The sequence below is a fragment of the Ruditapes philippinarum genome, unplaced genomic scaffold (assembly GCF_026571515.1).
Source record: "Ruditapes philippinarum isolate M1 unplaced genomic scaffold, ASM2657151v2 ctg4282_1_1_1_1, whole genome shotgun sequence".
Classification (NCBI taxonomy): domain Eukaryota; kingdom Metazoa; phylum Mollusca; class Bivalvia; order Venerida; family Veneridae; genus Ruditapes; species Ruditapes philippinarum.
In genome coordinates this window covers 43,146-70,616 of record NW_026861913.1, presented here as the reverse complement: position 1 = coordinate 70,616, position 27,471 = coordinate 43,146, and the positions used below count along the sequence as shown (strand labels likewise).

Sequence of the window (27,471 nt, the reverse complement as noted above, 5' to 3'; positions counted from 1 at the left end):
GGGCTAATGTACTTTGAAATTATCAGAAATATGAAAATGTTTGGCATTCCATATTGATTCCATAAGTTAGCAGTTAAACTACATCACATATTTTGCATTTGGCCATAAATTATCAAGTACTCAACTGACTTAGATAAGTATGTTATGATGTAATAAGACATGTGATTGGATGTTGGTAAGAAATGCACGTACAGGTATTTTGTCGTCCGGAATATTTTTTCCTTTTCCATACACTTACCCTATATAACAAATCGTTAACTCGTTGTACATCTAAAATGCCTCCATCCCCACATTGAGTAAACGCAAACAATGTTGGGCTTCCACATCGATTTATCATAAAAACGTCTTGACCGGCTTTTATTCCAACCGCACATGTACATTTCGCAATTTCCCATCCATAGTCACATTGTTTGATTGTTTGTTGTACCTGTATTTTGATAAGAATATTCAACTTAACTATTTGAAAATAATGTAAGTAAAATATAATATTCATTTGACACATACTACATTTCAATACTTCTAATTGTGAAAGAAAGTTCAAGTTAACACAACACGATATAGGTAATATATCTATAATATAAAATGCGAAAGCATATTTAACCATAATTACAATTAAAAAATATGTAAAAGTTCAGTATTGCATATAATGAAAATTCAACATATTATTCAGGGATATTCTGTTGTATTAGATTATTGGCACAAACAAACTATAAAAAATCAGATGCATTGAATGAATATAATTCAGCATTTCCACTGACAATTGATACTTTTGTGTCAAGCATTTCAAGCCTTATCTTATCTTATTTAAATTGTATGATCGTAAAAATAATACAAAAGAAAACAAATAATCAATTCACGATTAAATATGCGTAAGTTGTAATTCTAAGTGATATACTACATAAATGATTTCTCTTTGATTTAAGTCATTTGTATCTGAACACTCTCATTATGCAGTTAAGTGGCATGTGTTTCTGCTACATCGGGTTACAAACAAGAAGTTGTGAAATAAAAAAAAATCTGTCTTCAATGATCTTCAAAAATCTTCTTCCTGTTCATACGATTTTGTCTTTCATATGAAGACATACTGAATTGGCATTAGTTAGAATGTGTTAGAAGGAATGATACCAGTTTCATCTTAAACATTATATGTATGCATACCAAGTTTACTTTCAAAGTGCCCAATATTGCATGGAAATTGCGATCTAGAAGTTTTTCACTATTATATTTTGACATCAATAAACAGGCCATTATGTGTTACTAATAGACAATTTACAACTCTTGATTTGAATAGGACTTAACAAACGTTTTAACAGGTTTATTTTAACATATACAAGTATACTGTTGTTACATTTTAAAAATCAAACTGTATTATCTTCAACATAATATTATCCGACGTTTTTAAGCATTCTCTTTCTATAGTCTTTGCGTCTTGAACTGTTATGATGCTGCAACATTTCATATGTACTTACAATGATTGTAAAATAAATATATACTTTAAATCTATACCATTTCGATACTCTATATAAATAAATGAATGCATTTAAATTTTCTCACTTCAATATTGTATTCCTTATTAAAATACAACATGTATGTTCCCGTGACGTGATTTTCATAACGGCTGGAAAGACAAAAAAATATGTTATATATTTACAAAGTTTTTTAACTAGTCCATTCAAACATCTTTGAGTATACTAAACTAATTTTAAATCAGATAATAATTCATTAATAAAAATATAATGAGCAAAGACATTGTCATTTTAAATCATTTTCTGAATTTAAAGATTAAATTTAACAGAATAAAACGTCTGTGATATCCCAAGAATAAACTGTATTTTATACGACTTTTGTGCTAATAAAATGTTATGAATAATGACTATGAATTTCTTATATGAAGCGTACTATCCGTCGCCAGTTGTCATATGTGGGTCGTTCCTGGACTTGCAAACCTTCTGTTGGTAGGTGTCTGTATTCTGAACAAACACCTGTAAGGAAAATTTAATAAAGCTATGATATCTCTTTAAAGATCAACATTTAAATGACTATGCTTATATTATTTAATTATGTTGTTTTTTACAATTATTTGTGAGCAAGTACCCATTTAAAGCTTTACTCTGTTTGAATTTACTGCCGACAACAATTATACTCTTATCAAGTACCCATTTAAAGCTTTACTCTGTTTGAATTTACTGCCGACAACAATTATACTCTTATCAAGTACCCATTTAAAGCTTTACCCTGTTTGAATTTACTGCCGACAACAATTATACTCTTATCAAAATAGTGTCTTCTATCTCCATACAGATACGTGTAGCAATTGGAAAACTCTATAATGGTGTCATTAAAATCGTTATGTATCTTGTAAGGGCACTACAATGTTTAATTTAAATCACATTTTCTTTCCTATTATGTACTTCACATGGGATATCTAGTTTCATGAAAAGCGAGTGTGTGAATGAGTTATATGATATGTTGAGTAAAAAATTAGGGTAACAAATAAATGAGCAGCACAATTCTCACCTCTACTTCTGGGAAGAAGTAGTCTTTCCAAATTGTTTGACTCATTGTTTTACCAAACTGAAGCTTAAGGATGAATTTTCGTTTATCATCATAATTGATATCTGACGTCACTATGGTGAAGTTGAACTTATAAGAAGGGTCCCATGTATCTTCCTTGGCTAAGGTCTTTAATGTACATGACATGTAATCAAAATCAAAACTGTTCACATTTAGGCCACCATATACTTGTGCGTGTGTGTGAGTGTTTACGAGAATGTCATTATGAAAGAAAAGTTTATTTTAAGTTAAATATAATTTCTGTATTTCTGTCTCAGTACCCGCCATGTTTAGGTCTTTGATTTAACGGTGTATTTTAGGTTAACATTTTGACTGTCAAAGAGATAGTTGAAAGTTACTCAGATTCCTAAAAACACTGATTTAGTAAAGTCAGAATTACAAAATATTTGAACGATGATAACCCAAACAGCAACTTAAATATTATCTTCAAATGAAAAGGTTTGACGGTAATCTACATGTCTATAAGAAGAAAACTAACATTTCGATCAAATTGGTTATCGCATATAATCAATATCTCAAGAAAATAAATATGAATACACTCAAAAATAATGTTTTACCTTTATATATTGTGCACAATGTTGATTTACAACTTCGTTCCCATTGTCATCATCCTCATCAACTTTATTTAATATCGATCCCTTTTCACATTGCAACGGGTCACCATCATCAACGAAAAGCTTCATTTCTGCCTTACAAACTAATGATGTGTTTGTTCCTTTAAAGTACTTACAACCAATTGGAACTGTTGACAACATTTGCACCACTGCTGAACTTCCTTTATCAAGATAAACATTTGTCTGCGAAATCTATGAATAGATTTTTGCAATGAAATAAATTAATTAAAATGGTTTGTACAAGTACACTGTAGAAGTGTGGAAGTGGAAGATTATTATAAGTATCTTTACGTTAATTAAACACTTTTTTATAAAACAGTGAACACAACAATGTTTTGAAAAAAAGTGGAATATACCGCACATTATACGCAACAATTTTTCTTAAGATCCGGGGGTAACTTCCTTTGAATAGTAAATTCAGTATATTTAAGATTGTGCAGTCCATACTTCACCTTGAATTAATATCAATAAGATGTTATGCAAATGTAAAATATTATTTTTTTTTCTTTTTCACTACATTCTAGAAAAGTCATGACATTTTTAATAAAACACAAATTCTAGTATTGTTCATTGAATAAATAATTTTCTTCGCGTAAATTTTATGTTCTGTTGACGTCTTTTTAATTCTTTTATATAATTTGTTTGCGTGTTATATATTATATATATAATTATTGTTTATTTCCCCAAGATGATAAAACAACGTTCGCCAATTGAATCATCGACACATGTCTGTGACTATGTTTCAATGAATGTTAAACTAAGAATATCAAATAATTAACAGATACTGAAAACTCAGAACATATAATAACATCTTATTATACAATACAGAATACATCGTCAATTTTATCATAAAACATGAGTTAATGTCAATGACTTCAATGATAAAAATATCACTTTTGAAAAATAACCTTTATTCCTGCGTAAAATTTTTCACTCCTGTTCATAGGTGTTAGCATACCATTTTCACTAATCGAAGCTCTGACTCCACATCTTACCTGTTACAAAAGTAACTATCTTTTACATAATTTTGAAAAAATAAGCAAGCTGCAGAAATTGAAAAAGTAAATCAAAATGTAAGAAAACTCATTATATCTTTATGTAAAATCATTTATAATAGTCAGAAGGTTTTTAAGGTTTTTAACTATAGTAATGTACTGTTATGCTGATAGAAGAAAACATATTTAGGTCAATGAGCATTGCCAAATTCAAGTTTATTAAAACAATTCACTCATGAACAACGTTGTTTATCCAATAGAGCTAGGTTTAAAAAAGAAGTACTGGATGTACGTGACTTAATGATTAATTGATACATTCTATATTTTATCAAGAGTCTTTTTTATATTGCTTTGTTTATAAATCGATCTTAATCAATTATATTGTTAATATGTTTATTTGCCATCTGATAACAATATTGTAAGCGGCTAAAAGCATAATTATTGCTGATCGCGAAAAAACTACTTGAGATTGAAATTAAGTTGTCACTGTTATTTTGTCTTAACAACAGTTAAGAGAACAGTGGTAAGAATAATCCTGGTGATTATTTTTGACATTTGTGCATTATTGATAATTCCAAAATCAAGTTATTATATACTTTACTGGTCTGATATTAAAATTGTTTTTCAAGATGATATTATTCATTTTATTACTGTATATACATTTTTAGAAATTGCTTACGTAAATTCCCATAGTTATGTTTCTTGATGACAGATCATCTTCATTCAAGACAAGATCAGCCATATCTTTACTCGGGCCCATTGTTTTATCTAAGGCAGTTTCATCTATATACCTGTTAAAGTTCACCGCTTTGCATTTTAATGATTAAGTTTTCACGTTTAATATGTTAAAATAGGTTTTCAATAATAAGTAAGACTTGAAAATCACCAAATGATCATAACAGTATCGGTCCGACTTTTCCAGCACAACCTTACCCATAAATGAACAAATATAACTTATTTTTATTATAATACAAAAAATATTAACAATATGGTCATGATAGCCATTGCAATGCCATTAACTTAACCTGGTATCATAACAATCACATCTGCACCTGATATAGTGCAAATAAGGTTTTTCCATATTTGCCTTTTTATGTGCTGTGACAAATATTTGGAACCAAGATGACACCTATTAAATTGAGCTACAAATCATACAACCAACATTTCTGACCAATTTTCATGATATTTGGGCTAAAAATGAAACCTCTAGAGTGATTGCAAAAATTTTCATAATTCTAAACAATGTGAACTATATTTTGACTATATATAACCCATATTCAAAAGTGGGCAAGAAATCCATAATTCAACCTTTCTGAGAAATGTATCGGGCTGAAAATATTACGTCTAGAATGATAACAATGTTTTTTCCATAATTTGGCAGTATGATCTTGTTTTTGATCCTAATGACCCATGTTCGACCATAACCTAGAAACCATCTCAACTTTCTTTCTAATTTCCAGGAAAAATGAACCAAAACAGTAGCCTCTACTGTGTTAACAACGTTCTCCAATATTTGGGTCGTGTGACCTGATTGTTGACAATGATAGATAAAAGATATTTAAACTTGAGCTATAAATCATCTTCACTACAGTTTTGACCACTTCCAGGATATTCCGACCCAACCAATAGTCTCTAAGATTTTTCCATAGATTGGCTGCGTGACCAATCTTTTGACCCCATATGACTTACGTTCAAAATTGCTCTAGAAAGCATCAAAACAAACTTGCTGGCCTATTTCAAGAATATTTGGACCGCAACAGTAACCCCTAGAGAGTTAACAAGTTGTTTTTCATATTTAGAAACCTATCCCCCTTGTTACGCCTAAACATTGGAGGCAAACTTTGAACAAATTTGTTATATCATTTAAACAATATCAAAAGTCTAAGACTTGTTTATTCAGAAAGTAGGATTCTTAAGTTTTTACTTTATGTACATGATGAAATTCAATAATTCCCCCCGGGGGGGGTATTTTGTACCCAGAATTTGTTCAATTATGGTAGAGGTCTACTACTCAATGTTCATGCAAAATATCTAACACCTAACCTTTGACAATTCAGAGAATAAGCTTTTTTACACATTACTATGTATATTTTAGGAAACTCAATCACCCCTGTAGCAAGGCCAACTTTGACCCCTGGGCTATAATTTTATCATCTTTTGTAGTTTTTATTAGATGATGCTACACCAAAAATATCTAAGCTCTAGGTCCTATACTTTAATAATTTTACATAATAAATATCATTGACCCTGGGTCGGGGCCAATGTTGAGCCAGGACTTTAAATTGAACACTCTAGGTAGAGGTCCGCCGCACAATAACTCATGTCAAATATCTTCCCTATAGCCTTAGTTAATTCAGAGAAGATTTTGTTGTAACTATATATTTTAAGAAAAATCAATGACCCCCTGGGGCGAAACCAATTATAGCCTTAGGGCTATAATGTTAATAGTTTTGTAGTGTATTATTAGATAATGCTACAAACAAAATATCTAAGCTCTAGGTCTTGCACTTTCAGAGAAGAAGATATTTTTAAAAATCATTTTAATTGTTTTTCCTCTATCACAGATTTTCAGTGGAGCATAACCATTACAGATTCATGCAAGGAACATCCCAGGAAAATGTAGAATTTGACTGTAGGTTTCTGAGAAGGAGTCGTTTGTAAAAAAATGATGACGACATTCTGATGGACACACTGACGGGCGGTGGACGCCGGACAAATTGTGATCCCAAAAGTTAAAAAAACAAATCTTACCACTGAACTGTGTAGAACAGGTCGTTTCTTTTATTGAAAAGACAACGAAAGTTCAAGTATGGTATATTTTGTGTCATAACTGGTCCCAACAAAATCGATTTAAATTCCAACTCTGGTTTGACAGTTATTCGTCCAAAGTCAACATTTTCTGGGGCAGGGGACGGTGTCGATCGATTGAGTAATGTATGTTTTTCTGTGTTAAAGAGATGTCAAAAGATAGATAAATATATTAAAGCTTAATTTAAATTTGAAGAGTGATAATATCAATTATATATTTTTAAGTGGTTTATGTTTTATCATGGTTTATGTTTTATCATTACTAGACTAAATGTATAATGTGCGAGTTGTTGAAATTGATGTGCCTATCTTTAGAAAAGTTTGACATGAAGGATATCCTAAATTTTGAGACAAAGCAAACAGAATAGACATTTTTAAGTGATATTTTAGAACATGCACGTATTCAGTACATAAAAAACGAAATTTCACATAGAAGTGGTGTTGATAAAACTAAAGAAAACTGTCCGAGAACGTCGTGCCCTTCAGTGAAATTCAATGTGTATTTTGACATGAAAATGCTTCTGCGCATATGTAGGAGGAAAATGTGGGCTCTTGAAGGTGTATGATCACCCATGCATATTTGAATCCAGGAGATATAGCTTTCTTTTCTTCAAACATAAGAACAGTCTTACACTATGCTATAACGGAAATACAATAATTTGAAATTTGAAATAGATCAATACAGAATCCCTTAAAAAAACAAACACGACAAAATTGAAAATGTTGCAGACTCGGTTTGATTGAGCCTGTTCATTTACGGTACTGGAAAGTGCAAGTTACTGTCCACGCCCCATAGCACCGGCTTTAGCAGAATTCAACACTTAAACATGAAATAGTGAAATTTTGAATTTAGAAACATCCGCAGATGTGTTCATACGGCGGTTATCATGGAACCTTCAATGTGACACTTCCGTGCCATTCCATGAAAAGCGGCGTATGGTCCCCAAGTAATAAAACGCGTGTGCCCTAAACGAGCAAACAATGGGCGGAACTAATTAAAATGGAATTTTGAAAGGGGATCAGAGGTAATGAAGCCTGCATATCACAGATAAGACGTCAAAAGACAAATTTAAAAAGCAGGCAACATATCCTAAGGGTGATTCAACATTATTCAAGCAGGAATATTGGAACCACCCAACTAGAAAATGCCGAAAAGTTGAAACAAAAAATACCACAAGCACAACAATAATGTCGTACTGAACGATCTTCAATGATCGAAAATATAACATCATTGATTAAATTAGCCTAATTAATTTGGCGTGAACGGTTTGACCCATTTTACAGACTTTTTTTTCTTACTGTCAAACCGTTACGCCTAATTTTAACTGTCATTTGTACGCACGGAAAATCTACCGGTAACACTATCGATAATTTGGACTGATTTTTACTGCTTAAACCTGAAAGTAACTTCAATTACCTCTAAAGATCAATAGAATATAAATTTTAGTACAAACTTCTCCTAGAAAAAATATTAGATTGTACCTGTCTTAACGCATACATGCGATTTATTTCAAATTTGTACTGTCTACTCTATCTTCGGCGGACATGTTATGACGTCATCGTAAAAAATCGATTCCGTGAAAGCTGGTAGTAGCTACCAGTGTGTCAAGCAGGTAAGTGTGGGTTACGCATGAAGATTAAATTAAACAAAATATCGGGGGAAATAAATCTATTCATTATTTTTTAATAAATGTGTGCATTTTTAAATACTATTGAAAAGTATCATTGTATTTAACCTAAAATGCAATGGTCGCAAATAGGCTCCGTACAAGTACTGTTGTTTAATATTTTTTAAATATTTTAATACATGTACTCAACATTTATCAATTGGTGGTTTGCCTTCTTGTTTACTGCTAATGACTGCCAAATGTCACTCTCGGATAAAATACTGACTTCATTTATACATGCATATTTATATGACAATTAAGAACGTAAAAGAAATATTGAAGGAAACTATTTGAAATACACTTCAAATTATTCAGTATTTGTACAATAATATTTCAAGAGCTCTTTTTCACCGATTGCCGATATATAATACCATATTAAACCTATTGATAAAGTTAAATGTCTTCTTGACATACTTTATTAATTTACTAAAAAGGAACTTTATTGTGATCCAGCCATATGCTGTGTAACGGAAGGGTCACATATTTTAATTGAAATAAATTTTAAGTAGAGGATATTAAAAAAATGTCATTGAGAAGATCAGAATTTTCAAATGAACAGATTAAGAGACTTATAAATGTATAAGGTGTATGTCTTGTTGTTTCATACTGTTTTGGTGACACTTTTGTTTGTGTCCCTTGTTGTTTTTTCGTCTTTGGTAAGTATCTTCCCTTTGCCCCTAGTTTTATTTCTTTATTTCGCCCCCTCCCCGAATTTCCTAACCCCATTCCCTGTGCTCGTTAACTTAGTGGTCCTATTAATCATTCATTTATTAATTTTCTTTGATTTCCTTCTCAGTTACATTTTAGTGATAAGCCTGACCGTGCTCTCCCTTGCGCCCTGTCCCGTTTTAATTTAGGATCCTCCTGGGCTCCTTGCCAATGGTTCATGTTCCTGGGTCGTGTGGGGGTTGCGTTCATTGAACGCCTTTTTCCTTGTTCATCTTGTTTATCATATTGTATACATGACGTATACCGAACCGTAACAAACAGATAATGATTATCAATACAAGGTTCGGCAAGCAAGCAAAGAAATGTAAAGAAACAGAAAAAACTTATCCACATTCATGTATCCACCCTCCAAAAAACCCCACCAAAAACGCATGAAACTGCAAAATCGAAACATAAATACACAGGAGTGCCAAAGACGGCTCTGGTAGGTGCAAGTGCTCCCTTTCGCCGGTTTAAACAGAATTGATCACTTAAACATAATAATGTTGAAATTTTTAATCAACATCCACAGATGTGTACATAATACGGCGGTAATCATGGAACTTTCAATGTGACACATTCGAGGTGCCGTTCAACGGGAACTAGATAACATGGAATTTTTAATGGGTATCAGAGGTTTTGGTGCCTTTTGCGACAGTTGTTCCAACATTTCTCCCATCTGTCTTACATTGTTATGCTATTCAACATCTAAATAACGGTCACTAAATTTCCGCTTGCTGCGTTTTTATCATAAACCTCGTCAAATCTGTGCGACAATTGTATTTTACTGAGGACTGTCTGAAATTCCATTTTATAGTTTGAAATTTTAAGATTTTTTTTCAGAGTTTTAAAGTTATTTTTGGTTGTTTTGAACTTCTTCCCGTAAACAACCGTCCTCAATTTCTTTTAAAGATAATAAACTAGAAATTGATATGGAGTGTAATATAAATTGAAATTCTTCTTTGCTTCATCATGTATAGTATAATTATAATTCATTAAGATGTACCTACAATTACATTGTATTTTCGTATGTGGGAAATCATGGCAGGGTTATAAAATAAAAAGGTAGTTCAGAAATTTTACCTAATGATCACAGATGTTAAAAAATCCAACTTAATAATATCTAATTTGACAATTTAAACGGACTTAAATGCAGTATGATCTGACATCGGACATCATAAACTATTTAATTTCTAAGTAAGGTTATCAGAATTTCCTTTACACATTCTCTTTTTAATGCTGAAATATTTGTGTGTGAATAAAAGAGTTATTCCTGCAATAATTCATAATTATAAATAACATAAACAAATTGTATAATAAAGCTTGGCAAATACAAGCGATTGCCGCCGATACCTGTGTTACACCATGGATTTTACAATTTTACCATGACACCGCTTTCAAATATGGCCGCTTTTAATAATTTTCAACGATTAAAAAAATAAAGTGGAATATTAAGACTTCTGTTCGACTTTGAAGTATGATAATTTGGAACCTTGCATAAAAAACGATTCTCTTTCAGGTAATGTAGACCGTTTCTTTGAAACTTTTCTAGTTTTCGCTCCCAACAACTTCTAATTGGGAAGCGTCCGTGCATAAAAATGCATTTCGTGGTTGGACTTGGAAAAAGACATCGCCCGTCCAAAATTATCTCGGTGTCTCTTTGACAAGTCTAATTAGTTGGACTATGATTAAATGTACGGAGAGGCTTTTTACAGATGCCACACGGCACAAATAACACGAATGTGACCATAAAATAGATAAATACAGAATTCCTAAAGAAAGCCCAACACGACAAAATTGAAAATGTTGCAGGCTCGGTTTGATTGAGCCTGTTCATGGACGGTACTGGAAAGTTCAAGTTCTTCAAGGATCGAAAATATAACATCATTGATTAAATGTACGGGGAGACTTTTTACAGCCGCCACACGGCACAAATAACACGGATGTGACCATAAAATAGATAAATACAGAATCCCTAAAGAAAGCCAAACACGACAAAATTGAAAATGTTGCAGGCTCGGTTTGATTGAGCCTGTTCATGGACGGTACTGGAAAGTGCAAGTTACCGTCCACGCCCCCTAGCACCGGCTTAAGCAGAATTCAACATTTAAACATGAAATAGTAAAATTTTGAATTTAGAAATATCCGCAGATATGTTCATACGGCGGTTATCACGGAACCTTCAATGTGACACTTCCGTGCCATTCCATGAAAAGCGGCGTATGGTCCCCAAGTAATAAAAAGCGTGTGCCCTTAACGAGAAAACAATGGGCGGAACTAAATAAAATGGAATTTTGAAAGGGGACCAGAGGTTATGAAGCCTGCATATCACAGATAAGACGTCAAAAGACAAATTTAAAAAGCAGGCAACATATCCTAAGGGTGATTCAACATTATTCAAGTAGGAATATTGGAACCACCCAACTAGAAAATGCCGAAAAGTTGAAACTAAAAATACCACAAGCACAACAATAATGTCGTACTGAACGATCTTCAATGATCGAAAATATAACATCATTGATTAAATTAGCCTAATTAATTTGGCGTGAACGGTTTGACCCATTTTACAGACTTTTTTTTCTTACTGTCAAACCGTTACGCCTAATTTTAACTGTCATTTTTACGCACGGAAAATCTACCGGTAACACTATCGATAATTTGGACTGATTTTTACTGCTTAAACCTGAAAGTAACTTCAATTACCTCTAAAGATCAATAGAATATAAATTTTAGTACAAACTTCTCCTAGAAAAAATATTAGATTGTACCTGTCTTAACGCATACATGCGATTTATTTCAAATTTGTACTGTCTACTCTATCTTCGGCGGACATGTTATGACGTCATTGTAAAAAATCGATTCCGTGAAAGCTGGTAGTAGCTACCAGTGTGTCTAGCAGGTAAGTGTGGGTTACGCATGAAGATTAAATTAAACAAAATATCGGGGGAAATAAATCTATTCATTATTTTTTAAAAAATGTGTGCATTTTTAAATACTATTGAAAAGTATCATTGTATTTAACCTAAAATGCAATGGTCGCAAATAGGCTCCGTACAAGTACTGTTGTTTAATATTTTTTAAATATTTTTATACATGTACTCAACATTTATCAATTGGTGGTTTGCCTTCTTGTTTACTGCTAATGACTGCCAAATGTCACTCTCGGATAAAATACTGACTTCATTTATACATGCATATTTATATGACAATTAAGAACGTAAAAGAAATATTGAAGGAAACTATTTGAAATACACTTCAAATTATTCAGTATTTGTACAATAATATTTCAAGAGCTCTTTTTCACCGATTGCCGATATATAATACCATATTAAACCTATTGATAAAGTTAAATGTCTTCTTGACATACTTTATTAATTTACTAAAAAGGAACTTTATTGTGATCCAGCCATATGCTGTGTAACTATAAAGGAAGGGTCACATATTTTAATTGAAATAAATTTTAAGTAGAGGATATTAAAAAAAATGTCATTGAGAAGATCAGAATTTTCAAATGAACAGATTAAGAGACTTATAAATGTATAAGGTGTATGTCTTGTTGTTTCATACTGTTTTGGTGACACTTTTGTTTGTGTCCCTTGTTGTTTTTTCGTCTTTGGTAAGTATCTTCCCTTTGCCCCTAGTTTTATTTCTTTATTTCGCCCCCTCCCCGAATTTCCTATCCCCATTCCCCTGTGCTCGTTTTTTAGTGGTCCTATTAATCATTCATTTATTTATTTTCTTTGATTTCCTTCTCAGTTACATTTTAGTGATAAGCCTGACCGTGCTCTCCCTTGCTCCCTGTCCCGTTTTAATTTAGGATCCTCCTGGGCTCCTTGCCAATGGTTCATGTTCCTGGGTCGTGTGGGGGTTGCGTTCATTGAACGCCGCCTTTCCTTGTTCATCTTGTTTATCATATTGTATACATGACGTATACCGAACCGTAACAAACAGATAATGATTATCAATACAAGGTTCGGCAAGCAAGCATAGAAATGTAAAGAAACAGAAAAAACTTATCCACATTCTTGTATCCACCCTCCAAAAAACCCCACCAAAAACGCATGAAACTGCAAAATCGAAACATAAATACACAGGAGTGCCAAAGACGGCTCTGGTATGTGCACGTGCTTCCTTTCGCCGGTTTAAACAGAATTGATCACTTAAACATAATAATGTTGAAATTTTTAATCAACATCCACAGATGTGTACATAATACGGCGGTAATCATGGAACTTTCAATGTGACACATTCGAGGTGCCGTTCAACGGGAACTAGATAACATGGAATTTTTAATGGGTATCAGAGGTTTTGGTGCCTTTTGCGACAGTCGTTCCAACATTTCTCCCATCTGTCTTACATTGTTATGCTATTCAACATCTAAATAACGGTCACTAAATTTCCGCTTGCTGCGTTTTTATCATAAACCTCGTCAAATCTGTGCGACAATTGTATTTTACTGAGGACTGTCTGAAATTCCATTTTATAGTTTGAAATTTTAAGATTTTTTTTCAGAGTTTAAAAGTTATTTTTGGTTGTTTTTAGTTCTGGCTTCCAAAACTTTATAAGCTGCTCTTAAACATTTTTGTTTTTCATCTGATGCGGCATTAAAGTTTTGGATTAGACCCGTTACGAAACCTAACCAGAATAACATAAGTTGATTTATTCTTGTTTTTCACTTGCAAATACACTTGACCCAATCAATTCTTGTGCATTTTACGATAAAACAATCATTTTAATATCATTCTATACCAATTAAAGTATCAAAATATTAATACCGTCATTAAAATTGCCTATTTAACTGTAAAATATCAATTTGCGCCGACTACAGTTGGCCATGACATTAAGGTGCCATGCGAGATCTCGTATGACGTCATTCCCGGGAACAGATTTGAATAGAGTCGTGTACTATATTTAGAACATTGTGTTGACATGATTTCGATACTTTTATTCAAGATAATGTTTTTATTTATTTTCATTAATTTTTTAGTACTTAAATTCGATTGTATTGAATATAAAAGTCAGTAAATCACCTTTTTCAATATCTTTAAAAAAAGTAATTTATAAAAATATTGGAGGCACCTGGGTTCGTAAAGGTCAATCTCGTAATCACACATTTTGGCAATATGGCGGCCAAGTGCCGAAAATTTTACCTGTCGGAAACTATTGGGTAGTTTATGTTCGTAATAAGATTTTTATTTGTCCATCCTTGGCTTATCAACAGATTATATATAGTTTTATCAAGGTATGCTTCACTTTACTTCATGGCATGTTCGATGAATAAATACGAGCGTGTCAGATTCCTGGCACGATTATTGGTGGACTTTCCCTATGGGGTTATCTTCAGCGTTCACGTTATGTCATAGTATATAAACGGGTACGCTGAAGACCTTAAGCTAGGTTGTTTTGAACTTCTTCCCGTACACAACCGTCCTCAATTTCTTTTAAAGATAATAAACTAGAAATTGATATGGAGTGTAATATAAATTGAAATTCTTCTTTGCTTCATCATGTATAGTATAATTATAATTCATTAAGATGTACCTACAATTACATTGTATTTTCGTATGTGGGAAATCATGGCAGGGTTATAAAATAAAAAGGTAGTTCAGAAATTTTACCTAATGATCAGAGATGTTAAAAAATCCAACTTAATAATATCTAATTTGACAATTTAAACGGACTTAAATGCAGTATGATTAGACATCGGACATCATAAACTATTCAATTTCTAAGTAAAGTTATCAGAATTTCCTTTACACATTCTCTTTTTAATGCTGAAATATTTGTGTGTGAATAAAAGAGTTATTCCTGCAATAATTCATTTTAAAAAACATAAACAAATTGTATAATAAAGCTTGGCAAATACAATCGATTGCCGCCGATACCTGTGTTACACCATGGATTTTACAATTTTACCATGACACCGCTTTCCAATATGGCCGCTTTCAATAATTTTCAACGATTAAAAAAATAAAGTGGAATATTAAGACTTCTGTTCGACTTTGAAGTATGATAATTTGGAACCTTGAATAAAAAAACGATTCTCTTTCAGGTAATGAAGACCGTTTCTTTGAAACTTTTCTAGTTTTCGCTCCCCACAACTTCTAATTGGGAAGCGTCCGTGCATAAAAATGCAGTTCGTGGTTGGACTTGGAAAAAGACATCGCCCGTCCAAAATTATCTCGGTGTCTCTTTGACAAGTCTAATTAGTTGGACTATGATTAAATGTAGGGGAGGGGCTTTTTACAGTTTCCACACGGCACAAAAACAACGAATTACCAAAAAAGAAAAAATACAAAAATTCCCCTAAAGAAACCCAACACGAAAAAAATTAAAAAATGTTGCAGGCTGGGTTTTTGATTGACCAGCTCTTTGGACGGTAGGGGAAATTTAAAAGCTCCCCGGTCCACCCCCCCAGCACCGGCTTAAGCAGAATTCAACATTTAAACATGAAATAGTAAAATTTTGAATTTAGAAATATCCGCAGATATGTTCATACGGCGGTTATCACGGAACCTTCAATGTGACACTTCCGTGCCATTCCATGAAAAGAGGCGTATTGTCCCCAAGTAATAAAAAGCGTGTGCCCTAAACGAGAAAACAATGGGCGCAACTAAATAAAATGGAATTTTAAAAAGGGGATCAGAGGTTATGAAGCCTGCATATCACAGATAAGACGTCAAAAGACAAATTTAAAAAGCAGGCAACATATCCTAACGGTGATTCAACATTATTCAAGTAGGAATATTGGAACCACCTAACTAAAAAATGCCGAAAAGTTGAAAATAAAATACCACAAGCACAACAATAATGTCGTGCTGAACGATCTTCAAGGATCGAAAATATAACATCATTGATTAAATGTACGGGGAGACTTTTAACAGCCGCCACACGGCACAAATAACACGGATGTGACCATAAAATAGATAAAATACAGAATCCCTAAGAAAGCCCAACACGACAAAATTGAAAATGTTGCAGGCTCGGTTTGATTGAGCCTGTTCATGGACGGTACTGGAAAGTGCAAGTTACCGTCCACGCCCCCTAGCACCGGCTTAAGCAGTATTCAACATTTAAACATGAAATAGTAAAATTTTGAATTTAGAAATATCCGCAGATATGTTCATACGGCGGTTATCACGGAACCTTCAATGTGACACTTCCGTGCCATTCCATGAAAAGCGGCGTATGGTCCCCAAGTAATAAAAAAAGCGTGTGCCCTTAACGAGAAAACAATGGGCGGAACTAAATAAAATGGAATTTTTGAAAGGGGACTAGAGGTTATGAAGCCTGCATATCACAGATAAGACGTCAAAAGACAAATTTAAAAAGCAGGCAACATATCCTAACGGTGGTTCAACATTATTCAAGTAGGAATATTGGAACCACCCAACTAGAAAATGCCGAAAAGTTGAAACTAAAATACCACAAGCAAAACAATAATGTCGTGCTGAACAATCTTCAAGGATCGAAAATATAACATCATTGATTAAATGTACGGGGAGACTTTTTACAGCCGCCACACGGCACAAATAACAAGGATGTGACCATAAAATAGATAAATACAGAATCCCTAAAGAAAGCCAAACACGACAAAATTGAAAATGTTGCAGGCTCGGTTTGATTGAGCCTGTTCATGGACGGTACTGGAAAGTGCAAGTTACCGTCCACGCCCCCTAGCACCAGCTAAAGCAATATCCAACATTTAAACATGAAAAATGGTGGATTTTTGAATTTAGAAATATCCGCAGATATGTTCATACAGCGGTTATTATGGAACCTTCAATGTGACACTTTCGTGACATTCGTGAAAAGCTGCGTATGGTCCCCAAGCAAAAGAAACTGTGCGCCCTGAACGAGAAAGCAATGGGCGGAACTAAATAAAATGGAATTTTGAAAGGGGACCAGAGGTTATGAAGCCTGCATATCACAGATTAGACGTCAAAAGACAAATTTAAAAAGCAGGCAACATATCCTAAGGGTGATTCAACATTATTCAAGTAGGAATATTGGAACCACCCAACTAGAAAATGCCGAAAATTTGAAACTAAAATACCACAAGCACAACAATGATGTCGTGCGGAACGATCTAAAGTTCAAGTAGGAAATTACTCTTTAATTGAAGATGCAAAAGATATGAGCCTTTTCATTAAAGAGTTAATCAGAATAGTAACATAAAACAAGAGGGCAATGATGGCCCTGAGTCGCTCACCAGAGACAACTGCTTTTCAGTGTTTGAAATTATTTTGCAAGTCCAGCTCTTTCAGCAAATTCAGCTCAACTTTAACTTGCCTCTCTAGTAACACTGTTTTCTTTTTTCTTCATAATAAACAAGAGGGCAACTTAGATGACCTAGATCACTCATATAACCCATTGTTTCATTATTCGCTACATAAATTGGAATATTTTGTCCGAAAATTTTGGAAAGACTCTGTTAAAAATATCTATGTCTGTGTACCTATTTGACTATGTAGAATAAATGCAGAATAAATGACCACTAGAGCAGGGTTAATTTGGACAAGTTATTGTTATAACATTTGTGAATGAATACACAAAATGTCACATGCAAGATATGTAAGGGGTAGATGTTTGAAGTTTACAGTTTGGGACAACAAATGTTTTATAGGTCCAACTTTCCAGTAAAAAACACAAGAAAGTAGGTGAAATGGTTTGAAAAATATCCATAACAGCCCAACTGATACCAAAATTCAGTTATGGGCATGATACTTCAGGTTCAGCAGTTAAACAGAAATACCAGAAATAGATTGTTTTCTATACAATTAAACTTTGTCACGGTGCAATAGTGTCTAGTTAAGTCTAATTTCAGCATGTTAAATGAAAGACAATGTGCAAATATGATTACTGTTCAGATACAAAGCACATGACCTCAAATCATTTCATAAGCAAACAGGACTGGTCATGACAGAAAGACTTTCTCCCAGCTTGGTAAAATTGCATAACATGTACACATTTCCCTTTCATTATGAAATATATACTATGCTAATCCTTGAGTTACATTTTTATCACAGAAATGTATTAAAATCTATAAATTCTTACTGAATATGTCTAATTTTGATAAAATAATGTATGAACTATTTATGGGAAGCTGTTTTCCCTATTAAAACCCAAGTCAAGTTGCTCTTTTCCATAAAAAATAGCCATTTTTTAATGAAACTATTAATTCATACTATGACCACCTATAGTATTAAGAGTTTTAAGCATAACATATCTACTTTGTCTGAAGTCAAAACACGTTTATTTTATATCTATAAAGAGACTGTGTATCAATTGTCAATATTTTCTAATATTAAATTTGAGTATAGAATGTCTTTAAACTATAATTTGAAGAAATGCTATGACCCGAGACATTAAAGCTTTAGGGGCCCCTAAAAGGGACCAATCAAATTTATATGAGCAAACCTGTTAAAAGACTACCAGAGAATGCTACGGAGAAAATTTGGTGATCATCCATCAATTAGTTCTGTAGGAGGAGACGTTTAAATGTACAATGTATTTCTATTTTTAGCTTTAGCGGCCACTAAAAGGTGTCAATCAAATTAATATGAGCAAGCTTAATAAAAGACTTCATAAAATGCTTTTAAGTTTGATGAAATCTTATCCATCAATCATTCCATTAGGCGATGATGTTCAAAGGTTTTCTATTTTAACTTTGGGGTCAATAAAATAAATATGAGCAGACTTGATAAAAGACTTCCTAAGAATGCTACAGACAAGGTTTGGTGATCATCCATCAATTAGTTCTGTAGAAGGAGACGTTAATAGATATTTTTAGTTTTAGCGGCCCCTAAAAGAGACCAATCAAAATAATATGAGCAAACTTGATAAAAACTACTTAAGAATGCTACAGACAAAGTTTTGGTGACCATGCTACAATATCTTTCAGTAGGGGATGATGTTCGAAGGTTTTCTAATTTTAGCTTTAGCGGCCCCTAAAAGGGGCTAATCAAATTAATATGAGCAAACTTGATAAACGACTACCTCAAAATGTAACAGACAAAGTTTGGTGATCACCCATAACTTATTTCAGTAGGAGACGATGTTCAAAGTTTCCTTTTTTAGCTTTAGCGGCCCCTATAAGGAGCCAATCAAATTAATATGAGCAAAATTGATAAAAGACTACCTGACAAAGTTTAGTGATCATCAATCAATTAGTTCTGTGGGAGGATACGTTTATATGTATTTCTATTTTTACTCCTAAAAGGGGCTAATCAAATTGAAATAAGCAAATTTGATAAAAACTACATAAGAATGCTACAGAAAAATCATGATGATCATCCATCATTTAATTTAGTAGTAGAAGATGTTTAAAGGTTTTTCTATTTTTAGCTATGTTGAGCCCTAAAAGGGGCCAATTGAAATAACATGAGCAAATTTAAGTGTGACTGTCACAAGGATGCTATAGACCAAATTTGAAGTTAATCGGCCCATCACGTTCAAAGAAGAAGACAATTGTTGACGCATGACGACGGGCGACGGACGCCGTCTCATCCCCCTTTTGATACTAATAGCTCACCCTGAACCTTCGGTTCTGGTGAGCTAAAAATACAATTCTCTTAACTCTAGTGTATATATCATTTGTTATACTTCAAAGAAAAAAATAAATTAAATGTATTAATTTTCAAAAATAATCCAAGTTCAAAACATAAATGGAGATAGTAATTGCATAACAGGAGCTAGCGTTATAAATCTGATCACATATGATAAAGGTATTGATGAGAAACATACTTTAAAGCCTTAATTAAATCCCTGAAGAAAAAAGAAAGTTAAACACAAATAAGTTTAAGTTTCAAGCAAATTTATAAAATATTGACATATGAGTTATGTCCCGTACATCATATGGGTATATTATATTTTCTATGGTTCTTCAGGATAATTGATTTCAGCATTTAACATGACTGTTTAAAAATGAGAACCACTTAAGCAAGTGCTAGTGGGCGTGAGGTAATATGCAATTCTTTGTCATTTTCCGTCAAACCGAGCTACAATTTTCAGTTATTTTGTTATGATTTATGCTTCCGAGGGATTACCCCTTTCCAGACTTCAATTATTTTCAACAGTTGCTGTCAAGTGCCGTTTGACAGCTGTAGTATGTTGCCCCGTACTTCATTTCAGTGTTTTTATTTTTCTGGTCCTTCAGAATCATTGAGCTTAGAGGCGAGACGGATGTTGCACCTTACTATTATTCCTCATGTACTGACTCAATCAAACCAAGTCTGCAATTTTCATGTTAATGTGTTGTGATTAAAGCTTCGGTGATATTTTTTCTAGACTATTTTGGTAATTCGGGATAATTTATCCCAGTACTTAAGTGCTGAATATTAAGTACCGCTCAAGGAGGTGCTAGGAACCGTGAAAGATGTTGCACATTTCTAGTATTCCTCATGTACAGACTCAATCATCAAAGTCTACATTTTCATTATTTTGTTTTGATAAATGCTACCGAAGGATCTTGTTTGTCTTATCCAGTTACCTCTCAGGCGTGGGTTCGATCCCTGGGAGATGCTTTGGTAGTTTAGCACGGAGGAAGGTAGTCTAGTACTGGTGTAACTCTCCAGGAACGATGGTTAGGAAACTACCCGCCTATATGACTGATATACTGTTGGGAAAAGGCGTAAAATGAAACAAATAGACAAACAAACAAAAGTTTGTCTTATTTGTATCATTTAGAAATAAAAACGTTATGGTAAAAGTTTTACTCTAAAAACTTTTGTCTTAAATCTGAAAACGGACGCCGACGACAGGTTGAGAAGGGCAGTTCTCGATATACTCAGTATTTTCATGCTTAAAATCATATTATATTATATGAAGACGACAGGTACAAAGGTTGTATACATCTCAAAATTTGCTATGGATCTCATTTTTGACATTGCATATTTCAGTCCAATTATCATATTTAAATCATATTTCCGCTAACGATACACCTGTACGGGGACCTCATAATCTCGTACTTAAAGTATTGATTTGTCATGTACACCTTGCACGATAAGCACGTGGAAAAGCAAACCCATGGTGTTTTATGGCCGTGTGCTTTCACTTAAACGTGTACAAGCAGTAAGACTTCTCTCGTTTTTTTTTTTGTAAATCTGTGTTCGAAATTAATAAACTATGACAAATCAACAGGTTAGACGTCGTCTTAGTGAGGTTGAGATGAACAAGGGTATTTGAATGTTGGAGGCTGGCCGTTCACAAAGGCACGTTGCCCATGTCTTGGGGTATCCCACAGTGTTATGGAACCGATTTTCAAATGACTTGAAATGTCTTGCAGGGCCATGCCGAAGGTCGGGAACGTTCAACGACTCAATCGCAGGACCGATTTATTGTCCTTCCGGCCAGGGACCAATGGTTCTCGAACGCTACGACCTTACGTAACCACTTCCAGAAGGCAACTGGTGTGCGTGTAAGCACACAAACTATTGGAAACAGGTTGCATCATGCTTGGTTGAGGTCATGGAAACCATCAATTTGCATTCCTTTGACACAGAGTCATGTCACACGGACAGTTAATGATTGGACTCCGGTACTCTTTAATGATGAGTCAATGTTTTGTGTTGACTTCGAGGACAGACGGGCTAGGGTTTGGAGAAGTCAAAATGAACGCTTAGCTCCAGCATGCGTTGCAGAACACGACCGTTTTTGGCGGAGGTTCAGTCATGGTGTGGGAGGAAATAAACGTTCAGGGGAAAACGGACTTACACATCATTGAAAATGGTGCACTGACGGCAGTAAGGTACGTCAGTGAAATCTAAGACGTCCATGTACGCACGTACGCTGGCGCAGTCGGCCCTGATTTCATTCTTATAAATGACAACACCAGTGCACACAGATCCCACACAACATCACAAACCGATATCTTGAGGAGGCAACAATAGTCTGCATGGATTGGCCAGCGAGGTCCATGAATTTAAATGAAATTGAGTATGCTTGGGATATTCTGCAGAAAGCCATTTATCAGACCACGTCCAACCAACAACAGTTCAGGAGCTAAGACATACAATCATAGAGGAATGGGCCCAGATTCCTCATCACAATGTCCGTAGGCTTATCAGCAGCATGCAGTGGCAATGCAAGACCGTAATTAATGCCCGCGGACACCATACTCGGTATAAAACACCATACGCCAACCATTTCCTGATTTGCAATTCTTTTTCCACTATGTGATCTCAAAAATGTTGATTTTCGTTCAGCACACTCTTTCCGCAACCAGCAAACGTCAAAGAACACTTCAATTGTCATTATTGTTTTATAAAAATCAATTCCTAAATAATTATAATTAATTCCTTTGAATCAATTTTCACATTTATTACAAATACGCAAGGGTAACGCACTGTAGAAAAAATGACCCTTAGCAAATATTTAGTAGTATAGAAACAAAAAAAAATATTGTAAAGGTGTTATAGTGATGTTATCCAAAAAATGGCCATCACAATCGAGAGAGGCCCCTCAGTTTTATATTTTGAACATGTCTCGTATACAGCTGTACTTACCAAAACAATAGGCGCTGAACCATTCACTTGGTTTCAATTTATACTGGATTTCTCCAATGCATTTTCTAATTTGAATTGTATATCTTGTACTACACGGGTTAATATCATCACGGACACAGGCGGTAACGTCAACTGGTTCCTCTGTAAGGTCGTCTATTGATGTATGATTATCTGAGAAAATCGGAAAAACTGTTATATAAGTATGGAAGAAAGTGGTTTAACTGTGCTTTTTTTGCCTTGAATATTTTGTTTGGGTGAGGAGTTAATTCATTTACGCCATACAAGCGATCAAATAATTGTTTAACATTACATTATATAAATGTATGTGACATGAATAAACATTTACTTTTAATTGTACAGTTGTCCTTAACGCACCATAGTTTCTACCCTTTGAATTTAATGTTGCATTGAATACTAAATACTTCCTGTCATATATTCACAACAAAGAATGTAAATAAGGTCATTGTAGAAGTCTGGATTTACAATTTTAGTGTGTTAACAATATGTTACATTGTTTGACATTTACGATTCACCTTTCAAATAGATAGGCCAGTATGTAGAACATCTTAAGTAATAAGGTTTGTTAGAAACGTCTGTCATGAGGTATTGCCAGCCATTTAACGTTGCACTATACCACCCAGATACCAGGTCCGCATCATTTATGACTATGTCGTTTCCTCCACTCCAAAAATTGGATTGAGTCTCAGAACTCCTAAATGCTAGATCATTGAGAACTCGGACATTGTCATTGCAGCAATCTGTTAATAGTAAAGAAACCGTTTTTGACAAATCATCTAGCTATTGCGACGGTTCAGTATAAGAAGAGTTTAATACTTAAACCTCAACTAGCATAATGCAAGAGAATTGCGTAATTGCAATGCTGATCAAAAGAAAGCATTGATCCAGGAAATTTACTTTTAATTCATAATTCAATTTGGCATTTATACAATTATTGACCACTGAGCCATTAAATATGCTGCGATTTTAAGTTGCATTTAATATATATAAAATAAATATGTCAATAAGACCTTTTACCAGTAAACAAAACATCTTATTATATGATCTGAATATAACCGCAAACTTATTGGTCCAAACAGTAATCAACAAAACATTCATGAATTTTAAATCAAATTCACTGGCAGAAGTAATTAGCTTTATTGGATTCTCCCGATCTAAGAATAGATTCAGAATCATATTCAATGATCATATATCGTAGACTGTTAATTACGAGTGCGCGTATACACTTAATTGCTTCGTTTTGTTCTTAAAGGCATATTTATCGATTAAGTCATCATTACTTAACTATAATAAGTAAACGTTATACCTTTGCTTGTACAAGCTTCGCGTAGTCGTTGATTGCGTCAACGAGCGCCCTTTATCAAACGGGCAAAAGTTGTATAAGCCTGTGTTTTTGTGATTTTTCTGAGCCTTTTTTAATAAGAAAACAATTATTGATTAGTGAGCCATTGAGTATAATGTGTTATTCACCGACAGAAAATCATATATCAATATTGACATTGGCTATCGACGATCATCCGTAAAAAGTTTATTAGAAATTTTCCAGGCTTTCACATAAAAAATGTCTGTTTGTTTGACATTGTTAAAAACGAGTTAAATGTACAGCAAACTTTTGAGTTCGTACAAAAGTCCATAAAAGTCAATAAACTCTATGTAGTGTCCATAAGATTACGGGGAAAGAAATTATTAGTTCACACATTATGTTTATTTTAGGCAGCTATATTGTTTTAACCATTCCCATAGTCGAGCAATTTGCTGTTTTGCTCAACTGAGAACGGAAAGTGTATATTATCGCCTTAAGCGGTTTAATTTACAAAAGATTTTGTTATAATTCGTAAGCAGCATAGTATAATTTACACAAAGACAATTCTCACAAGCTAAATGAGAAGAATTATACTGTAAATTGCATTAGTTAATAGCGCGTTGTTGAACTATATTATGTAAATTTTATCCCGCTTCATAGAATATAGTCATTAGGGATCATAGACAAACTTATATATCTTCATATTACTTAAAATAGTTTATTTTTCTATTACTGTTTTTTTAATTTCTCATAAAAATGTATCTTCTTTATGATTTTAACCTTTTGAAAATTTAATATTAAATAAATATAAAATAGAAGTCAAATAATGGCAATCAAATGTAGAATAGCATATGGTGGCACTGTACAATTAAATGTACTTGATAAAATGTTAAAAACAATCAATGACACATATGAAAGTTCTAATGTCTTAGAAAAAAACACTTTTTAAACGATTTAACTTTTTTTAAACGAGGAATGCATTTTAATGATGTTCCGATAATGAATCATAAATAAGATAAATCGAAGCATTTAAACCTACATCCATTGACTTTCAATGGTACTTTTATATTTCTTGTTCGTTAATCAAATCATGCAACAAATCAAATCAAATTAAGACAATTTTCAATAAGAATACTTACAAACAATATATTGCGCCGTAATCAATGCAAGAAATACACACGTATACCAGATCCTCTCCATCATGTATTGTGCGTAACTACGTTGCAAGCGACTTTTAAATCAACTCTGTATCAGGAAGTTTTGAATTTATTTATGACAAAAGATGTCATACATTTTATTTTTGAAAATACGCTTTTCATATTTTTTTTCTACATTTGTACGATGTTATTTTCTGTTGATTACTTCAACCCAAATACATATATTGCCCCTGCATTTTATGGTACGCACCAGTCTGTGTCTTGTGATATTTTTATTGTAAAAAATGAAGTAAAATATACATGAGTGTATGTTATATATAATATATGAACTATATACGAGGTATGATTAAAAAGTTCTCGGCCTGATATACTTCTAGCCACTACACTGACATTTACTCACAATGCGTCGAAACTGATATCTTATTGAAGAATTCAGACCGAGTTACACGCGGTTTTTCACAGATTAAGTAACATAAGTCACAATTTGATCAGTAGAGGGGTGTGTCATTTACACACAATAGACCAAATGGAGAAAATTGAAATCAGAGCCGTCATTAAGTACCTCTGAAAGTAAGGAATGTCCCCAAAGAAAATCCATGAAGACTTCATGGATACACTTGAGAAGGAGTCTTATTCCTATAGCACTGTAAAAAAATGAGCTGCTGAATTTAAGAGGAGCAGGGAGAGCATTGGAGATGTTGAGCGGTCTGGTCGGCCAAAACAGGCCACAAACGATGAAACTGCCGCAGCTGTGCACGATCTGGTCTGCAGACCGGTCATGTGCGACAGAACGCGAAACCTGCAAAGCATTGCTAGGGAAGAGGGTATAAGCTTTGGATTCGTTCAGGCAAGTCTGATTGATGTCTATTGCATGTCAAAGGTTTCCGCTAGATGGGTTTCCAGACAGTTGACTGACGACCAGAAAGGGACAAGGCTTGACATTTTAAGATATATTTTGTCTAGCTACGACGATGAACCTGATTTTATCTACCGGATCGTGAAACATGACTCCATCACTTCGATCCAGAATTCGAAAATACAGAGCATGCAGTGGAAGCACCCTGGCTCATCCCCTCCGAATAAATTCAAGAGGGTGCCATCAGCAGGAAAGATGATTGCTTCATTTTGTGGGGATAATCAGGAAATAATCATGATTGACTATCTTAAGCAAGCTCGTACCATAACCGGTACGTACTATGCAGAAAAATTGAGACGTATGCGTCAAGAAAACGATGGGCAAACTGACTCAAGGCGTTCTGCTCCTGCACGACAATGCGCCAGTTCACACATACCAAGTTGCAATGGCTGCTGCAAATTACTGCGGCTCTGAAATTGTACCCCATCCCACATATTCTCCGGACTTAGCCTCCTCTGACTTCTACCTGTTTCCGAAACTGAAAACCAAGCTTCGTGGTAGACGTATTGGAAGCAATGAAGGTCTCATAGAGGCGGTCAATGAGTTTTTTGAGGACCAAAATAGAGAGTTCTATTTTGAAGGGTTAAACAAGTTGGAGCAAAGGTGGGCAAGGTGTATTGGTGTAAAGGACAATTATATTGAAAAGTAAGACCATAAGTTGGGTTCACTGACTACCTGAAATACATCGGGCCGATAACCTTTCGATCAATCCTGTTACATTTTTAATTACTGATGAAATAATATAAACATAGTGCGAGAATGATTCTGACTCTCGTGTATCCCAGCTTTTATAAAAAAAATCACAATTATTTAAATAATTTCATTGTACCATTTTTAGAATATTATATATATCATAACATTAAGGAAGTTTAAGTTTAAGTCATGTCACGACTGAGCGTTTTCGCCAAAAATCCCACTTCAGTTACGCTCTGAAAGGCCATTTAAAGAATATAATGCATGTGAGTATTTTATAAAATATACATGAAAGCAGATCAATTGACGTTACTGCGGATAAGCATTTTTATCAACTGCACCAAAATGAAACAATCCTCAATTAGTAATATAGCTTATGACGCTCCCAACTAAATTACTTATTTCTTTATTTGTTCCGTTATATCCTATACAGTAAATGAAAACTGCATGCGATATTGTGAATGATATTCGCCGGAGAGAATTCTAAAATTTGCAAAGTATTGAAGAAAGCTG

The 27,471-nt window shown here is 33.8% G+C and overlaps 1 protein-coding gene across 1 annotated transcript; it reads right to left on the bottom strand.

Annotated features, from left to right (window-relative positions):
• Positions 1–238: 238 nt before the first annotated feature.
• On the bottom strand, positions 239–25,459 carry LOC132717339 (von Willebrand factor D and EGF domain-containing protein-like; the record flags this gene model as incomplete). Its single annotated transcript, XM_060700779.1, is given in 11 exon segments — positions 239–427; positions 1,555–1,618; positions 1,900–1,982; positions 2,518–2,682; positions 3,132–3,380; positions 4,097–4,183; positions 4,863–4,974; positions 6,935–7,127; positions 22,872–23,042; positions 23,405–23,629; positions 25,332–25,459. Coding segments are annotated over 11 exon segments (1,602 nt in total), but the record flags the coding sequence as incomplete, so codon positions are not given.
• Positions 25,460–27,471: the final 2,012 nt, after the last annotated feature.